Raw genomic sequence first — 18,497 nt, forward strand, 5'->3', positions numbered from 1 at the left:
CGGAGCTGTCCAAGGTACTGTTCTCTTGCTTCACTGGAATTTGAGCAGAACATTGACAGCTTTCCCAGAAAACCTCAAGCTCTCACAAGAAACATCTCCCATTGTTCAGTGTGTGTGTGTGTGTGTGTGTTCAGAAGTCTGCATTTTGGGTAAGCCCCTCCATAATCAACCTCTTATTCTCTCTCTCCCCCGCCCTTTCCGGTTTTTGGTGGAGGAAACTTTCAGAAAAAGACAGACTGCACACAGTACAAAACATGCCTTGATTTAAAGTAATTAGCACATTTTCCTCTGATAATTAACATTTTATGAGAATTTTCCCCTCCCCTGGGTTTCTATTATTTTAAGTTCCGAATTCACTTACAGAATTTGCAAGACTGTTAGCACCTTCAAGCGCGATGGCATAGAGGCAGTACCACTGGTTTAGGGAATAAATTTTCGATGTTTGCATGGTGACAACTGCTTCATACATTCTGCTTGCTTTGTGGGAACTAATTCAACGACAGTGTAACATTCTTAAAATATGAAGCATTCACAGAACTGGCACATATAAAAACTGCCATAGAACTGGCACATATAAAAACTGCCTTCTAATGCCTGCAGGAAATTAGATTAGAACAAATACATGCTGATATTAGTATGAGATTCATAAACAAATGTTGTTCTCCATCATTCACATCTTGCTCTTCAGAAAATGCTTACTGCTAAGTATATCAGCTCTTATGCTTGACACACCAAGCCTGCAGGGTTAATTAGAATCTATTACACAGAAAGAAATATTGTTTAAGAAGTACATAAAGTTGTGTGCATACAGAAAGTTATATCCCTCTAAAATTTTATTTTCTCATCCTTGAAACAGATGCATCAAAATGCCTTTCTATAACTACACCAAGCTATGGCATTTCATTATTTATTTATTTTTAGATACGATTTTATTGTGCACGATGACAGTGGCCTTGAACAACCAGGAGCCTGGATCTAAATTTGCAGCAAGGAAGTCATGGGATTTCCTGCAGATATATTGACTGACCTTCACATATTTCTCCACTCATTCTTATATCATTTTAATGTCATGGTGCTAAAAAGCAGCGTAATTTTCATTAGTTTCCTCCTCTAGCATTTAGACGACAATTATGTTCAGTCTTCAATGTTTTGGGTCTTCTTATTACGAAGTCTATTTATTGACCTTCCCAGCTGCTTGTCTCAAAAGAGATTTGCTTCCTTGCAGGGGATTATTAAATTCTTATTCTCTTTTATAGGTGCATTTATTTTATGCTGCCTTTACGGCCAGTTTGAAGTCAGTGAGCCATTAACAGAGGGCACAAAGTGCATTTCTTTCAGGATCAAGGACACAAGTTTCCTTAAACATTTACAAGGGCAAGCTACCGAAAGGGACAAAATGAATAGGAGATAAAAGGTCTTAACTCTTAAAGCAATGGGTGTCATGCCATTTGTTGAGGTGAAATGGAAGCATTCAGAGGCATCTGAGTATCAGGTACTGGAAACAAATGATGGGGAAGAACTGTTGTCATGCCACTCTTCTTGAAGGCATCTTGCTTGTCACTGTCAAAAAGAGGACCTAATGGATCCTTCTTGAGAAGATGTGAATCTTTGCTCATCTCCAAAGAACAGGTTCAGCTGTGCTTTGAGTTGGAACGCTAACCCCCAGAAGCATCTTACCCAAGCAGGGGACGTTAGCAATCCATAAATAGGAAAAATGAAAGAAAGACACTTGCCACCTGCCATAAGCAGAGCTGAATCTAGCAGTCATATATATTCCCAACCAAGAACACTTCTGTCTTGTTTGACTCAGTATCAGTTTATTAAGTCACGTGATTCAGTTCATTAGTGGCTCCAGGTACCTGTTTACAACATCCGCAGCTTCATGCAAATTAGATGGAAAAGCGAAGTAGAGTTTATCAGTGTGGAGATGGTACCTCAGTTAAAATCCCTAGGAAGACACCATCTCTAGTTTCATGTAGATGCTAAACAGGATTATGATAGAAGTCAATCTTGTGACACCCAAAATCTTGTGGCAGACGACCAGTTGGACTCCTATAGGAATATTCCTGTAGGATGGAATGGAAGTGAAGTGCATGGGCCCAGCTTCTATCTTAATCTAGAAGCATAGCTGTCAACTTTTCACTTTTTTAAAGGGAAATTCCCTTATTCTGAATAATATTCCTCGCAAGAAAAAGGAAAAGTTGACAGCTATGTCTAGAAGATACTAGAATTGTGTCGAAAACTACCCAGAGAGATACAAAATCACCATAGACATGTTCTCATTGTCATTCTTCCAATATAGGATGCCCACCCATGGTGGTCAAATATAGATGGATATTTCCCCAAATATAGGTGGGGGGAAATTAGCTTAGATAAGGAATGTTTGATGCTTGATGATTAGCATTCACTGAAGTAGGAGCAAAGGCTAGCAAATTCAACAATAAGGAAGATGGTCTGGGTTCAAGAAGGACATATTAAGAAAATGACATGTTGTTGAATATGAGAAGCTGTCCAGCAACAAAGCATATGATTTCTTTCATTATTTAAAACCCTAGTTATCATACAAAGTTTTAACTCAACAATCTTGAATTGCAAGCAGAAAACCGGGCAGGAAACAGTAGAATAAATATTAGAAGTTGCAAAAGAGGCTGTTTTACTAACACTATTTTCTGAAGAGCAAATTAAAACTCAAATATCAGAGTTGACAGGTTCGTGCAATAGCTGCTGAAACAAACTGTGACTGAAAAATTAACATGACTAGCCTTATTTTTTAAGCCCTCAAAAACGTGAGGTTGCCAAGGAAATATCCTTACTCCCAATAGCATTATAGGAATAGCTGTGGAAAAGGGGATGAGAAAAAAGAAATTAGGCACGTGATTCCCTGGAACTACAAAAACAGTTCTGAGATCAATGAGGCTTTACATTTCTCATATAGCAATCCCAAAATTAAATAGCCATGTGTTCTGAATCTAAGGGGAGTCTTCAAAAGCAGCAAATATGCAAGTCCCATGTATGAGTATGGGCAGCAAACTAAATCATGCCCCTTGATATCAAGTAACTGAACAGTGCAAAAGAATTTAAGATGAAAATTCTTAACCAATAATAAAAAGATAGGGACTTTCAAACACACAAGGGGAGAATATTGAAGCAGGCCTTGATTATCAGTCACTTTAGGTAGACGGCTATGAAGATTTCCCCCAAAAGCTTGAAATATATTAATTCTACCACCATGTCTAGCCATTTTAAAGGGCAGAGAAGCCTTGTTTTCAAAAACATTTACAAAGTAAATGAAATATTCTTTGGCTAACAAAAAAATGTCTATATATCTATAATGGAAAAATGCAAACATTCTCTTTAAAAAGCTAACATACTGACAATTGGTTATGAAAATGATCAAGTTGTTCCATAGCGATTTTTAGAAGTATTCCATGTAAGAAGCTCAAAGGTTTAGACATTGCTTTATATATCTATAAGCTTCTCAAGGCCAGACCTCATAACAGTTGGCTTTTGCAGTTCCAGAGGTGGGGAACTCAGCCATGGGCAGCTGTGGCAATGGCAAAAGATAAAATCTGTGATTACATACAGGTAATATGTATGTGCTAGTGTTTCTGTTCTTAAAAAAAAAAGTTATCCTAGCAGCATTTAAGGGCGGAATTTTTATCATTTGAAAACAAACTTTTCCAGGCTGCAGTGTATTTAATCCGATACATGAAACAAAACAGTTAAAGCTTGTAGCAAATAATATGATGGATAAGCTTTTTCAAGGAGAAAGCAAAGCATGAGCTGGATAGCTCAGTTGGTTAGAGCTTGGTGCTGATAACACCAAGGTCGCTGGATTGAATCCCCTATGGAACAACTGCATATTCCAGCATTGCAGGGAGTTGGACTAGATTATCCTCAGGATCCCTTCCAACTCTATGATTCACATGTGGAAGCTTCTTTGTGAGGTTTGCTTTGTGTAAGAAGGGATGTTTACACTGTTTAGGCTAGCATTAATCATACAGGTAAATACACCCCACTGTTTCAATTTAAATTGTGTTCACTTTTAGGGAACACAAGAGCTAGCTGGATTAGGCGACTGGTCAATCTAGTCCAGCATCCTGTTCTTGCAGTGGCCAGCCAGATGTCTATGAGAAGCCCATGAACTAACAGCACTTTCCCTTCCTGGGATTTCCAGCAACTGGTTTGTATAAGGTTTAAATTATGCTTTGCAAGAGAACACCCGACAGTATTTAACAGGGTGCCTGAAATTCTGGCTTCTAGGGGTGTCCAGGGGATTTTTCTTTGCTAAATTAGGACACCCAGCAGATGTTTCCCACCACCAAAGCTACAGCTCCCCACAAGAATGACACAACCTAGTATCACTGTGCAGTTTACCTACAAAGTAATTCAGCAAGATTCTTCATAGTAACGATACATGAGCTTTGACCACAGTGACAACATCAGTTGTCTAGGATTTCTTCTATGGCCAGAATTGATACAAAAATGACTAAGAGCAAGGTGACCACAAGGCAGCATTGTCCTGTAATTACACATTCTTATAAATGTACCACTATGCAAGGAAAAATAAAACCACAGGAGAAACATTTACTGAACACCAACTTTGCATTTCCTGTACTTCTGACTCCAACATATAAATCTGTTTCATTTCCCAGCCCCAGATATTCTGCAGTGCAATGTCATCTCAAAGAAAGATTTCCCTGGGGGAAACCGATTGTATACTCATGCTCTAAATAATAGCAGCAACAGAAACTGGCCTTGTTAAAGCAAGTGATTAGATCACACTTTTTAATACGAGGTGCCTAAATCATGGGAAAAACTTATACTGGTTTAACACCTTGGGCTAAGGGTGAAATCCTATGCACACTCACCTGGGAGCAAGTCTATTGAACTGTGAGTAGATATGTACAGAATTGCACTGTTAATTTCCTTTAAAGCTATATTAGATCAGTAGCAATCATGCAGCATTGTGTGAACAGTACTTTTTTCTCAATTAGTCACTGCCACAATTTAATTTTTTTTAAAAAAAGTTTAGGATTAATCTAATCAATTTAAGCATGCAAGCATCACCAGTACAACCCTATAAACCACTTACATATAGCATTTCTTATTTCACTAACCTTCTCAAGCTGCTCTATTTCTGGTGGAAATGAAGTGTTTGTAGCAAAAAAAAAAAAACAAAACAAAACAACTTCTTGCAAAGCATAAATGGAAGCAAACCTTATAACACTGTTGCAACCCTTAATAATAATAAAAACTCCTCATCTATTCTTCTGTTCCACTCAAAATGTGTTACAATTCCATTCCTACAGATGCATACACGGTGACAAAAACAAATTCTTTGGAACAGGTAATGTCAAATTCTGAAAGGTTGGTAGAGTTAATTTTTTTTACAGTTCACAACACAACTGATCCTGGAAAGACCTTATAATGTCAACAGAAGGTCAGCATTTGAACATCTGTACTGAATATGTGTGATCTGGGTGTTCAAGAACAGCAGTATTTTTAAGAGAGTTTGCCAATTAATGTCATCTGGTGTTCTGTACCAAAACTGCAAATCAGGCGGAAGCCCTGCAAATAGTAATGGAAACGTTATTGTGTGGTGTATTTATTAAGAAACACAAAAAGAGCAGCAAACATTGTTGTTTTGTCAGGCTATGCAAGCTTTTAATATCTCTAGTCATTCAGACTTTCAATTGAGATTTATTAACCTGTCAAAACAAAAAGCAATTTTAGAACATACACAATTGCAGTTCATTTTAGCACATTTATTGCTCTATAAACAGTACATCCAGTCTTGTCTTTTAAGGGGGCTAAACTCAGGTTTCTCTTCTTGAAACAAGCAATTTCTATAATAGGAAAGTTCTGAGGGGGATGGCAAACACAAAAGCAATGCAATGCACAAGGTACATATTAAAATAAATGGAATTATATTTTTCAGAATTTCTAATACAGCATCCACTCTGATTTTAGAGGCCTGCTTTCAGGGCATATTAACAACGTAATCCTAAACATACCTACTTGGAAGAGAAATCAATAGAACCAGGGAATCTGTGTCATATAACTTTCAGAGTATGGGAAAAAGCCAAGTGATAGCAATTCTTACATCACAGAAGCAACTCAAGTTCTTGCTTCTATATTGAAATAGGTACCCACAGGCCATCCCTAGGTCATCATGCAACAATTAAAGAACATCATACACAGTATTTTGAATACTGAACATGTATATCAACTATACTGAAGTACAGGTATCCCTTGTTCTTCCAACACCTGCTCTGCTCCTAAAGCTACCATTCATATACGCCAAGGTTTTGTTCTGTACCGACACCAAAATCCTTTTATTAGAATATAAAACTTTCACAGATGAATTTCTTCATCCTTGGAGTGACATTGAGCCTGAAGTGCTTTCCCAGTAATCGCTTTACGCAAAGCCAAAAAATCACATACTAGTCTCGCATGGTGAATCGAAGGATCAGTCATAGCGATTGCTTCTGTTTTTAACAACTGGGTGAAAGAGGAACTTTAGATCTTTTAAAAACTGTTTTGAGAAACAACACTTTCCTTGCTCAAAAACATTTATTGTTTAGAAAGAGGTGGTTTAAACCATTTCACGTCTCTCTCCTTCCTTGTGTGTATCTTAACAACTCTGATAGGAAAGGAACAGTTCGATAGAATTTTAGAAAAAATTATCTAAAATACGCAACACAAATACGACCCAGCATAACCAAAATCCACGTATTTTTGCTTGTTTAAATAACCAACGTTTTTTGGTTGCCACCCACCCAGCCCCCACATTCCCTGGCATGCATGATTGCTGATTGAGAGAGGTCTTTCATGCTCTGTGATACTTAGAGGGGTGTTTTTCGTATTCTGCTGGGCTTTGGGGCAGGTAGCAGCTGCACTTCTGTTAGATCCAAAGCACAGCATGACATAAGGCAATTCAGGGAGTCAACAGGCCGAGGCTAGGAATTGGTAGAAGCTTTCTATTTGCAAATAGAAGTCTTGCAAATATTCGTTGAGGCATATAGCTCATCCAAAAGGAGCTAAAGTATAAAATCAATCAAATCAATCATGGCCACAAAGTTATGTTCAATTATGCACAAAATCAACAACAGACTTCAACAGGAAAAGTCAGAAAATTAACCCTTCAAGTCACCGAAGTCAGAGCGAAACAGAATTTAATAAGCTGTGCACAGCTCCCCGCTGCAACAATCTGTCTCATGGCTCCAACAGAGTGGGGGTGGGGTGGGGGTGGGTTAACCTGCCCTGGGTTGACCTGGGAACCAACCCCACCCTGGATCCTGTTCCTTGTATCTCCTCCATCCCTAACAACCAAGATTAGGGGTGCCTCCCTGCTTGGAACTGACCCTCTGCTCAACAGCTGCAAAGGCAAATAATTTGTAAATTTTCAGAAGAATGGGAGCAAGGACTAGACTTAGTTGTGACTCTTGGTGCCAGCTGAGGAGAAGCCCAAAGCTAATTTGACTCAAGGGGATATAGAGGCATGTGACACAAAGGCAGGAGACTTGATTATCTAGCACAGGCTTCCTCAACTTCAGCCCTCCAGCTCTTTTTGGCCTACAACTCCCATGATCCCTAGCTACCAGGACCAGTGGTCAGGGATGATGGGAACTGTAGTCTCAAAACATCTGAAGGGCTGAGGTAGAGGAAGCATGATCTAGCATTTTCAAAATAAACAGCAGAACTAGAAAAAGAAAAAAGCACAGAACAGACAAGAACAAGTTGATATTTTAACATCCCTTCCCCAAAGTTCTATGGTGCGAAAGCTGAAGATCTGGTCCCTTCAATTAGATTCTAGGTCACTAAAAAGCATTCCCTCCCCTCACTCTTGTGTTTTCCTTATAAAGTAAGATTGGAAAAAAATGTTTCGGTTTTTCAGACTCACGATACGCAGCATTTTTAAAACATACAAATCTCTGCAGCATTTTGCCTCAAGATCCCACTTCAGCTCAGATAAGCCCCAAATCTTCCCTAAGTGGCCCTGTTTCAGTTCTTGATTCGGGATTTGTACAAATATTTTGCATATACAAAATATGTACAGATCCAGATATTTATGTATACATCTATATACAAACACAAAAACTGAATAATGGATAACAATGCAAGCAGAATAAAGTAGGGTTTAGGCTTAGTGAAGGGGCTCCAATCCTAATCCTAGTTACTTGGATTAAACCCCATTGAATTCAATAGGATTTAGGTCTGCATAAAGGTAAAGGGAGCCCTGCATAGACATGGTTAAAATTGTGCTGTTATTTATTTTTTTATATTTAGAACTATCTAACACAAAAGAATTGTTCGGGTGGGAAAACCAACGTCTCTACACTGTCAGCAAAACTAAATAAAGTTTAATATACTTTAAAATCCATGATATTTATTCCCTGTTTTAACCCTGGCCAAACAAGCAGGTTTCTCTATCTTGGATTTGGGTGGCCCCAGAATAGGAGAAGGTTCCATAACTGGAGACCAGCCACCCAAAACGCATTTATTATGGCCTTTCTGCTTGAATCTGCTTCACAGGTAATAGTATTAAGGTGAAGGGTTTGATGGATCAGATATTATTATACAAATGGGAACAAGGAAAATCTCTGGGCTCTTCAGTGATTATTATTACAACTATTCAAATTATTGTTATTATTATTCAAATCCCATTATGAAAAGTTTCTGCCTTTTCCCATATATACAGTACATAGTAAAGAGAATTACCCAGGTTTCATAAAACTGAAGCCTAGGATGCATTTGGCCGTCAAACAGTACTTTATAAATTACAAATTTACAATCAGCTTATAATTGCACTATATTCATGGCTGCTGTCTACTGAACTAATATAAGATAAGATACTTTGCCCTCTTTACGCAATAAATAGTTTGTTAGTGTTAATAAACTATACCGTGTATGCGGCTTTGTTGCCAACTGAGAGACAGTAATATAGAACAATAATAATAAATATAGCCCTGGCACCTCATAAACTGCAGACAAGTAAGAGAGAAACATGGAAACCCAAATATCAGGATACTTTTAAAAGCAAATTTTTGCAATATGAAATCGTTTTTTTTTTTAAAAAAGGTCTTAAAATAAAGGCTACGGCAACAAAACAAAATGCATTTGGCCTTTCTGAGTTTTCTGCAGACCCCTCTGGAATAATAAATTAAGAGAACAATAAAAATAATGCTTACAGAGCAATTCCTTGTTTTAGTCGGCCTTTGTTCTAAACCTGTGGAGATGCACAGTTATGACAAGCACTGGGGCAATTAAAAAAGCATCTTCAACTATAGAGGTAAGATCAATACACTGAATCTTTTTAAGAAGAGGATTAATTCATTGCTTGCCACAACCCAGAGCACCTCTTAAAACATTTTATGAGAGAATTCCTGTAAATTAAACCTAACTATTCAATGATTGTTCTGTTGGCAATGCCAGAAGTGATAAGGGCCTTGGAAAGAGGAAAAACACAACTCAGTGAGTAGTTTCTCATGAAATAAAGTTCTTTTTTTTCTCTTTTTTTGCTTTCCCCACCCTCCCTCCACAGCTTCCTATGGATAATATGCGATAATACATGTAATGAGCTCCCTAAAACAATTAGTAGTATATCCCCAGCGACCTGCTAATCTGAATATAATGTTTTTTACCAAACAACGCATGCTTTCACACCCACATCACATAGAGGGGGAAGAGGGTTACAAAATGTAATTTAGTATTCTGCCTCATATTTCATGAAGTCCCTTACCAGCTGCTTGATATATTATCAAGACGAGCGCAAGCACATTCTGCCCCCTTGACAGGGGCACCCCAAAGAATATAAGCAAATTGTAACTCTTTCCTTACATCACCACTAGTACCTAAGAGAATGGCAATGTTGACCATATTTTCGCTATAACAATGGCTGACATGTTGTGGATATATAACAGAACCTAGGCCAATGGTTAAATTGCTTTCAATACAGGCAATATCTCATCCCACCACTCAAATAAATAAAAAGCAGGCCAGCTGGAGGTGAGGAATTTTGTAGCTGAAAGTCTTATAATCGAAATAAATTGCAAATGCCTCGAGAGTCAGTTTAGATCAGGGTGGTCCAACACATGGCCCTTGAGACCTTTTTTGGTGGCCCTTGGCAACATTCGATGGCCTCACGTTGTCTTCCCAAGCTGGGTAAGCGAGCTGCTGGGCTTTGGGAATGAGGCGTGAGTAGTAACAATGATGATGAATGCAAGCTTTAAAACACAAATCAATGCCAGGTACAAAGATAACCTACAAAGCTTTGAATAACTCTTCTGTTGGGCATTTGGTTGTGGAATGAGGCGTTGCATTGGAAAAGAGAAATAGTCTCAAACTGGGGAGAGAAACTTTGCACTGACAGGTCAAAACTGGTAGGGTTTTTTTCTCCAAGGGGAAAAGACATGGGGCTTTCATATCAATTCCCTATAGGTGAAAAAAACCGCTTGAGGTGGGAAATTTTAAGTTGAAAAAGGACACAAAATGTTTCAAAAGCCATTTTCTTCAGCTCATACACAGCATACCCCAGGTTGCTTTGGGCTGGAGTAGAGTATCCAGAACTCTGATATTCATGTGGTTTAAGCCCAAGTGCCTCAATTCTTATCTTTAAAATGGGAATGAATACAACCAATTGTACAGTTTTATGCTGAATACGAATAAGGTAAAAATAGTGAAGGAGCATATGAAAATGCAGATTTCTGCTCTGCTACCAGGTTAGACAACTGCTTCTTCCTTGCAGTACCCTGCAAGGTTTACGATTTGCCAGTTTCTGCTAATTCTTAGTACTCAATAGTGACAAGCTCTTGTGAAACTGAGGCAGTGAAAAATACTGGAGGAAAACATTCCATATTACAAACCAAGCCTTGCACTTGATTTATGTATTTGTAAGGAAGTTTTAATGGATACAACTAACGGGAGTTGCATTAGGGCAGCACAAGTTACCCCATTATACACAGCTTGCAAACCATGCATCCAGGGGCATATAAATAAAAAGGTTTGGAATGGAGAACATGCCTTTATTTAGTGCCAACTTGCACTCAAAAGTTCAGTTCAGCTCTCTGGTCTAATGCAGAGTTTCCTAAACTTGGGTCTCCAGCTGTTCTCATCTTCCCTAGCCACTGGTTCTGCTAGCTAGGGATGGCTGGACTTGTGGTCCAAAAACAAATGGAGATCCAAGTTTGGGGAAACCCTAGTCTAATGCAATCTATTCAAGGGATTATATAAATAAGTAAAACGAGTTTTAGACTTAAGCTTCATACTGTTTCAAGCACTGTGGGGCAAGGTTGACATGCATAGGGCTCCCTTGTTCCAACTATAAGTAAGAAGTCACAAACCAGGGACAACACTTGCCTAGAAAGGGGTGAGGAGACTTGATTCAATGTCTTGAATTGGTGATAGCCAGCCTGGTGCCCTCTAGATACTGCTGTATTAACCCCCCCCCCAATCCCTGACTACTGGCCCTGCTGGTAAGGGGCTGATTAGATTTTTGAGTCCACCATGTTGAGAGCACCATATTGCCTTCAGCCAACTGAAACCTACACTGTAGAACAGAAATTTAGTATCTATCATTTAATCAATCACAAATACTTTAAAAAGTTACAGCTAATAAAGTTGTTGCCCATTTGAAAACCCAATTTTGCATTTTGCTTCTTTACTGCTGGGCTCAGGAGGCAAATGTCTTTACTCTGTTTCAGATACAGGACATACAGAAATAATGTCACGTTCAACACTCAAAACAAAAACATCATGAAACGTGTTACAAAATGTCCTATTCTGAACATTTAGAAGAGGTTGCTTGCACTCATACACAAGAGCTCAAATGTTGCAGGTGGAAAACTCGGTGTCCAAACAGTTAGCACCCAGATTTATAAATATATTGGACACACTTAAAACACTCCTGTTCATTTGTAGTGTACAGCAGCAAATCAATACACATTTGCATTGCAAACCATTTTACACAATGAAGAAATAGAATCTTTGCCAATACTTTCCCACTTGGTTTTTTTTATAGTTGCTATCAAATCTCACATAGAACTTACTATATTATATAAAGCATGACCTGGGATTATACACTGCCGCTTTTATTACTATGATTATTCCTACCTTTTCTGGAGGCGGAGGAGGGTTAAATCTCTTTGCACAGACTAAAAACACATCAGGCTCTGGCTTGCCAGCCTTCACTTCAGGGTCATCTCCCAACACAATATGATGAAATAAATTAAAGAAGTCTTTGTGTCGACTTGTTTTCATTTCAAATGTCACCCGAGATGAGCTGGTGGCAACAGCTATGGGTATGTTGTGTTGATGTAGATGGCGGATTAGTTTTTCAACACCTGTGAAACAGAAAAAAAATATATATGAAAGTGTTAAAATACACTTGTTTGAGCAAAAACAGAGGAGCTAGATTTACTGGAGTTGTTCACCCCACCTTCTGAACTTGATTTAGTTAGTTCTCTTTCCTGCCTTCATCAAAAGACTAATGGTTGATAATAGAGCTATTTGGGTGTTTGTACCTTGTGTGGGATGGTTTTCGTTGCTGCCTCCTGTATAACTCTGTATAACCCTTGAGAGTCCCACAGATTGCAAGAAGATCAAACCTATCCATTCTGAAGGAAATCAGCCCTGAGTGCTCACTGGAAGGACAGATCATGAAGCTGAGGCTCCAATACTTTGGCCACCTCATGAGAAGAGAAGACTCCCTGGAAAAGACCCTAATGTTGGGAAAGATTGAGAGGACAAGGAGAAGGGGATGACAGAGGGCTAGATGGTTGGACAGTGTTCTCAAAGCTACTAACATGAGTTTGAACAAACTGCGGGAGGCAGTGGAAGACAGGAGTGCCTGGTGTGCTCTGTTCCATGGGGTCACAAAGAGTCAGACACAACTAAACGACAACAACCTTGTGTGGATTTTAACTGTGTGAGGAGGAACATGTGGCTGCATCTTCTGCCACTGACGTTACATCCTCACTGGCTGCACCACCCATCACCCATATATTTTAGTCCTTGTCCATAGAAGTTCCATCTCTCTAGTCTTGCATAGGCTTTAAAAAAACAATTCTGTAGTCCCCAGGGCTGCTAGTGGAGGAAAAATGCGCCCCCCTCGAAAGAATCCTGTTGCCCTAACACGTCCTTGGTGGTGGGCTGCATTTCTCATACATCAGTTAATCCCTGTCTAAGTCAATGGAGAGTCTGTCTCAATAAACTTGCACAGGGGGAGGGAGTTAGTAGCCCCAAAATTGGTGGAGCAAATGCCCCCAAGGACCTTTAAAGCAACAGAAACCTTCATCCCTACAAGAAACCTTCATCCTTACAAGCTGATTTAAGCTTCTGTTTAGCAAGTAGAAATACACAGTACAAATGAAATGAACCTGAACCTTTTTTAAAAGGTGATGGATTTTTTTATGAAAAAAAGAAATAGCAAAAACAATTTTGAATATGAAACAGGAAAGTAAAAAAGGAAAGTTTTCTACTGCACGTCCCTGCAGGTGTATAGAAACCACGAAGTGCATCATACTACATAAAATCAAGATAGTATGCAGAGAAGACATCTGTAGGCTAAGAGGAACTGTGTTGTAATACATGAACTTCTGGCCAAACAAAAACAAATAAAAGGAAGGGATGTAATGCATATTTAGTAGGTCTGATGTAGTTAATAAAGCTGAAAGGATCAAAATATATAAACCTCAAGAACTTTAAACAATAATTAGTCACATGCCAAATTTAGAACTCTGAACACAGATGTATTTTTTAAAAAAATCCTGACAGAATTGAAGTATTTCTCATGGGACAATAGAAGCTTTCAGAAAGGAATAATTCAGCATTTTCCATTTGACAGCTCTGAAAAATACATAAAATAACTCAAATTAAACTTTTTCTTGTGGCTTTATTTTTCCCCTGGTGCTTCTGCTCTTTCTAGTCTGCTAAAAACTCAAGTAACAGCAATTATTTTGGTGAGAACGATTCTCTTATTTACATATTTTGCTTTCCACAATGTATTTGCATTTATCCTCTGATATTAAGGATACATATGGGGCTCCTCAATTCAATGGGGCTTTCTTTTGATATGGAATGCACAGCATTACACTGCAAAGCATGCACAAAAAATGTGTGTTCATTTATGTATTATTTCCATATACAGACAGCTTGCTACCTGAAAATCTTGAAGCAGTTTGCAATTGATAAAATACATATATAAACACAGTACGTACAATAAAAACCGTGTCAAATTATTCACATAAAAACTGAAATATAACTTAAACACAGTATCACTATAAGGTTGAAGAGCTTTACACAGCAACAAAATGTAAAATTCCAACAAACCAACTTTTCGCACAACCACTCACGCAATCTCATTCACCACTACTTTCGCACGACCACTACAGTCACTCACTGCTTCATACATTATGTCTGTCAACCAGCCAGCACATTCATATACCACTTCTACTCAACAATATGACATATAAATTTATTGAAATGCTAGTATTACAAGCTTTTTTCTAGCAACTGGTCTGTCCTTGTTTTTAATGTTGCAATGCATATCAGTATGCTTTCTGGGGCCCTCCAAAACAGCAAGATAAGTTTAAATCCAATTGCATGTCTTGACAGTAGAAAATCCAGGTCCCTTTTGTTTAAAAAGGAGGAGGGGAATGTTTAGGAGGCATTTCACCCTCTCTGCAGACTATAATTAATGCAGTGACACTTTACAGAGGTCATTACACTTCCTTGCCAACCGTTATTTTGAAAGAAAAACTATCACTTTTATTCAAAACAGCAATAGTTTAGCAAATGTTTACCAGTCTTTCCACTTGGGACTTCACAAACCCAGGTGAAAGGATAAAAGAATTACTACATAAAGCCTCAGGATACATACATGAAAAATGATGCAGTCTGCACATCACTTAGAATTTATTTAAACCCTTCCACCTTTTTTCTTGTCAAGCGGGTCTGTGTTAAACATTTAAGGTATTCACAAATACTGTGGTATCTGTGAAGCTGTTGGGGATAAAACATAACTGATTAATGCCAGGGTGGGTTGAGTTAAATCATGCCCTTTTAAATAAATGATTCCAGTCAAGTTTCCCACAATATTATTTTTCAACCAAGTATGGATACTAATTAGCTCCTGTATCAATTTTAGAATGTTGGTATGCAACTAAATATATCCTGAATACTACCTAGGAACATAATGCAGAACGTTAATCATACGGCCCGATCTGGGTAGTCGGGTCAGCTGAATTCTGAAATGCATGGATTTCTGAGCAAATCCAGGAGCACGCAAGTGCCAAGAGATTTCTAGAAAGGGCTTGTAGTTATTGGGCATAACATGAGATCAACAATCAATAACTGCCTTGTTTGCTTAGCAGTCACAAATAATCAAAACTGATTATATTGCAGACCTCATCTATTTACATGGATCTTCCAGGTTTCTTTTTCATTTTCTTAAAAAACCTGGTTTTGACCAACTTTCTTTTATAATGTGTCAATGATTCAAAATAGACTTCAATATGTTTCCATTAAATTTTAATTTCACTGCAGGGGGGTGGGGAGGGACACAGTCGGTTTTTTAAAGAAGGAAAGCTGGTTTTGTTTTGTTTTTACAAAAGCAATTCTGATTTCCAGTGCCAGATTTATGTATAAGCTAAACAAGCTATAGCTTAGGGCCCCACTCTTTTGGGTGCCCCCCAAAATTTAATATTAATATACTTCTTCTTAACTGCATTTCAGTTCAGCAATTACTTTGATAACATACATATTTTGTTATGTGCAAATGGCATTTAGATACCTATAAGGTCCATAAATTACCATATAGCATATATTCAACACAAAAAAAGCGACAATTTGCTGTTGACAAAGGACAGCTGGACATATAACGGGCCCTATTACCTTTAGTGGCTTAGGGGCTTATCAAACCTAAATCTGGCCCTGCTGATTTCTGATTAACATGAGCTAAGAGAATAGCTTGCTCTATACTTTATCAGTTTGGAGCATCAGTGGAAGCGGCTATGAAACTAGCATCACATCCCACACTATAACTAGAAGGGGTGGGTATCTCAGATTTTAGGATCACAAATGCAGTACCCCAGACTTCTGCTATTAGCCCTTTGGACTCTTCCCAGACCGTACCCCATCTCCTTAGAGAACTAGAGCTACAATAATGCCTCTTCTTTAAAGGGATATTGTTTGCACAAGGGTCTGGTTGGGGGATCTCCAAGTTTCAGTGAAAAACAAAGTAGATTTGGCACACCTTTAAAGGCCATATTCTGAAAGATCTACAACAATTTCTACAAGCTGATGCTATGTTAACAATACTAGTTTACACATATTTTCCCTTTATTATATCTCACATTTACACCTTGGAATTGCATGGAGCATAAGATGTGTACAAGTCATGTATTTTCAGTCCACCAGATGACCCCAAATCCTGCCACTATAGCATTAACATTTGATGCTTAATTTTTCTAATGTTCAGATTCTCCCAGCTACAGCAAACATCACTATGAAACTTTGCTTACAGGCATATTCAGCATTGCACTGACTTTGGTAAAGGCTTGATTTTTTTCAGCTAGAGAAACAGTAGTGGAGATAATATTGAGAGGAGTAATTTGTTTCTGACACTTAAAAACACACCACTTACTAGCTTTACTTATGATTCAACTGGGCTGAGCAAGCAGTCCTCAAAGGGTATTCAAATCCTTTAACATATTAAAAGCAAGTCTCTAACAGTCCTTAAAGGGTATTCAAATCCTTTAACATATTAAAAGCTAGTCTCTAGCACAATTTTTGATCAGACATTAAGTTAAGATAATGTGGCACCAGGCGCTGTGCAGTTGGTGCTGACCCATGACAGGGCCTTTTTGGTGGTGGCTGCATGCGCTCCCTAGTGATGTGCATATGTCTCCAACATTATCAATTTCAGGACAAATACTCAGGCATTTGGTGGCTGAATAATGCTGTTCCTGGCAACACTGTATGAACAGATTTTAAAACTGTTAACTGTTTTATTAAGTTTTTTAAAAAACAAAAACATGGATGTGTTTGCTGCCCTGGGCTCCTTTGGAAGGGAAGGATATAAGTTCAATAACAATATCTATATAGGAAGGCCTATACAAAATGGCGCTTTAAACCACAGAGCCTAGGACTTGCTGATCAGAAGGTCGGCGGTTCGAATCCCCGCGACTGGGTGAGCTCCCATTGCTCTGTCCCTGCTCCTGCCAACCTAGCAGTTCAAAAGCATGTCAAAGTGCAAGTAGATAAAAAGGTACCACTCTGGCGGGAAGGTAAATGGTGTTTCCGTTGCGCTGCTCTGGTTTGCCAGAAGCGGCTTAGTCATTCTAGCCACAGGACCCGGAAGCTGTATGTTGGCTCCCTCAGCCAATAAAGCGAGATGAGTGCCGCAACCCCAGAGTCAGTCATGACTGGACCTAATGGTCAGGGGTCCCTTTACCTTTTTATACAAAATATGGGAACATTGAACTTCCATCATGTTCTTACTTGTTGACCAATCAGACTTACTTTCTCTGTCTGTCTCTGTCTCTCTGCATTTCCTATCAGATAGGGCTGCTAGGCTAAAATTAGCAATCTAGAGAATATCGTGTAAGAGGCACTTAGTCATTTTCTGCTGCTTAAGACAGATGATTAAAAACTGTGTCTTGGTGGTGCAATAGCTCCCAGGGATTTAGACATCAGTATAACAGAAAATGTAAAAACTGTAGAATCTGTTATGTTTTGGTCTTAAATAGAAACAGATGTACCAGAGATGGATTCTCAACAGGAACACAATCAATTATCTATTTCTTCTGTTTCTTTTAAAGTAAAAAAATAAAAAATAAAAGTCTTCATCTACAACAATTCTATGCAAATCCCTAGAACTGCAGGCTCAAAGCAGAGAGCCATCATTTTTTAAATGTGTGACAAAGTAGAACAAAGCAGTTCTTGGAAAATCATTAACACATCCATTTGGAAAGTTACTCACATTTCAACAAGCAATATAAATTAAAGCATTATTCCCAGTGGAAAATCCAGTAAGCAGCAATTGTCTTTTTAACTAGCTAAGGAAGAAGAACACAATAAACAGCAGCAACAGAAAACATGGAAATGATGGCAGTATTGTGGTATAGCTCTCTGCTATATCCCGTAGTTTGCTAAACACCACTTTATAGAACAATTACAGGTTCAAGCTGGGGGGGGGGCATAGGTTTCCATCATTTTGGAGAGAGGCAGACTAGTAGGTGCTGAGTTGCATATTGGTTTCCCTTCACCAAAGTAAAATAAGCTTAAAACTATTTGGAATGTGCAATGACCTTAAATAACCATTCCAGAAATTCTGTATTTTCTGCTATTATCATCATCATCATCATCATCACAAACTCCCATTAAAAAGTCAAATACAGGGATATTATTGCATATTGTCTTTTTTGCACCTTTCAAAAAGCATTACTTTATTATGCATGACTCTTTAAGTTAAGGCAAGCAATGGCCATAGCACT

The 18,497-nt window shown here is 38.4% G+C and overlaps 1 protein-coding gene across 1 annotated transcript in view; it reads right to left on the bottom strand.

The window, feature by feature from the left end:
* The window catches only part of PUDP (pseudouridine 5'-phosphatase), a 62,557-nt gene that overhangs the window by 17,107 nt on the left and 26,953 nt on the right, over positions 1–18,497 (bottom strand). Inside the window, exon 3 of the mRNA XM_081907728.1 lies at positions 12,115–12,344. Within this exon, the coding sequence (XP_081763854.1) occupies positions 12,115–12,344 (230 nt within the window). The remainder of the gene's footprint in view (positions 1–12,114; positions 12,345–18,497) is intronic.

Source organism: Podarcis melisellensis (assembly GCF_964234715.1).
Source record: "Podarcis melisellensis genome assembly, chromosome: 4".
Lineage (NCBI taxonomy): Eukaryota > Metazoa > Chordata > Lepidosauria > Squamata > Lacertidae > Podarcis > Podarcis melisellensis.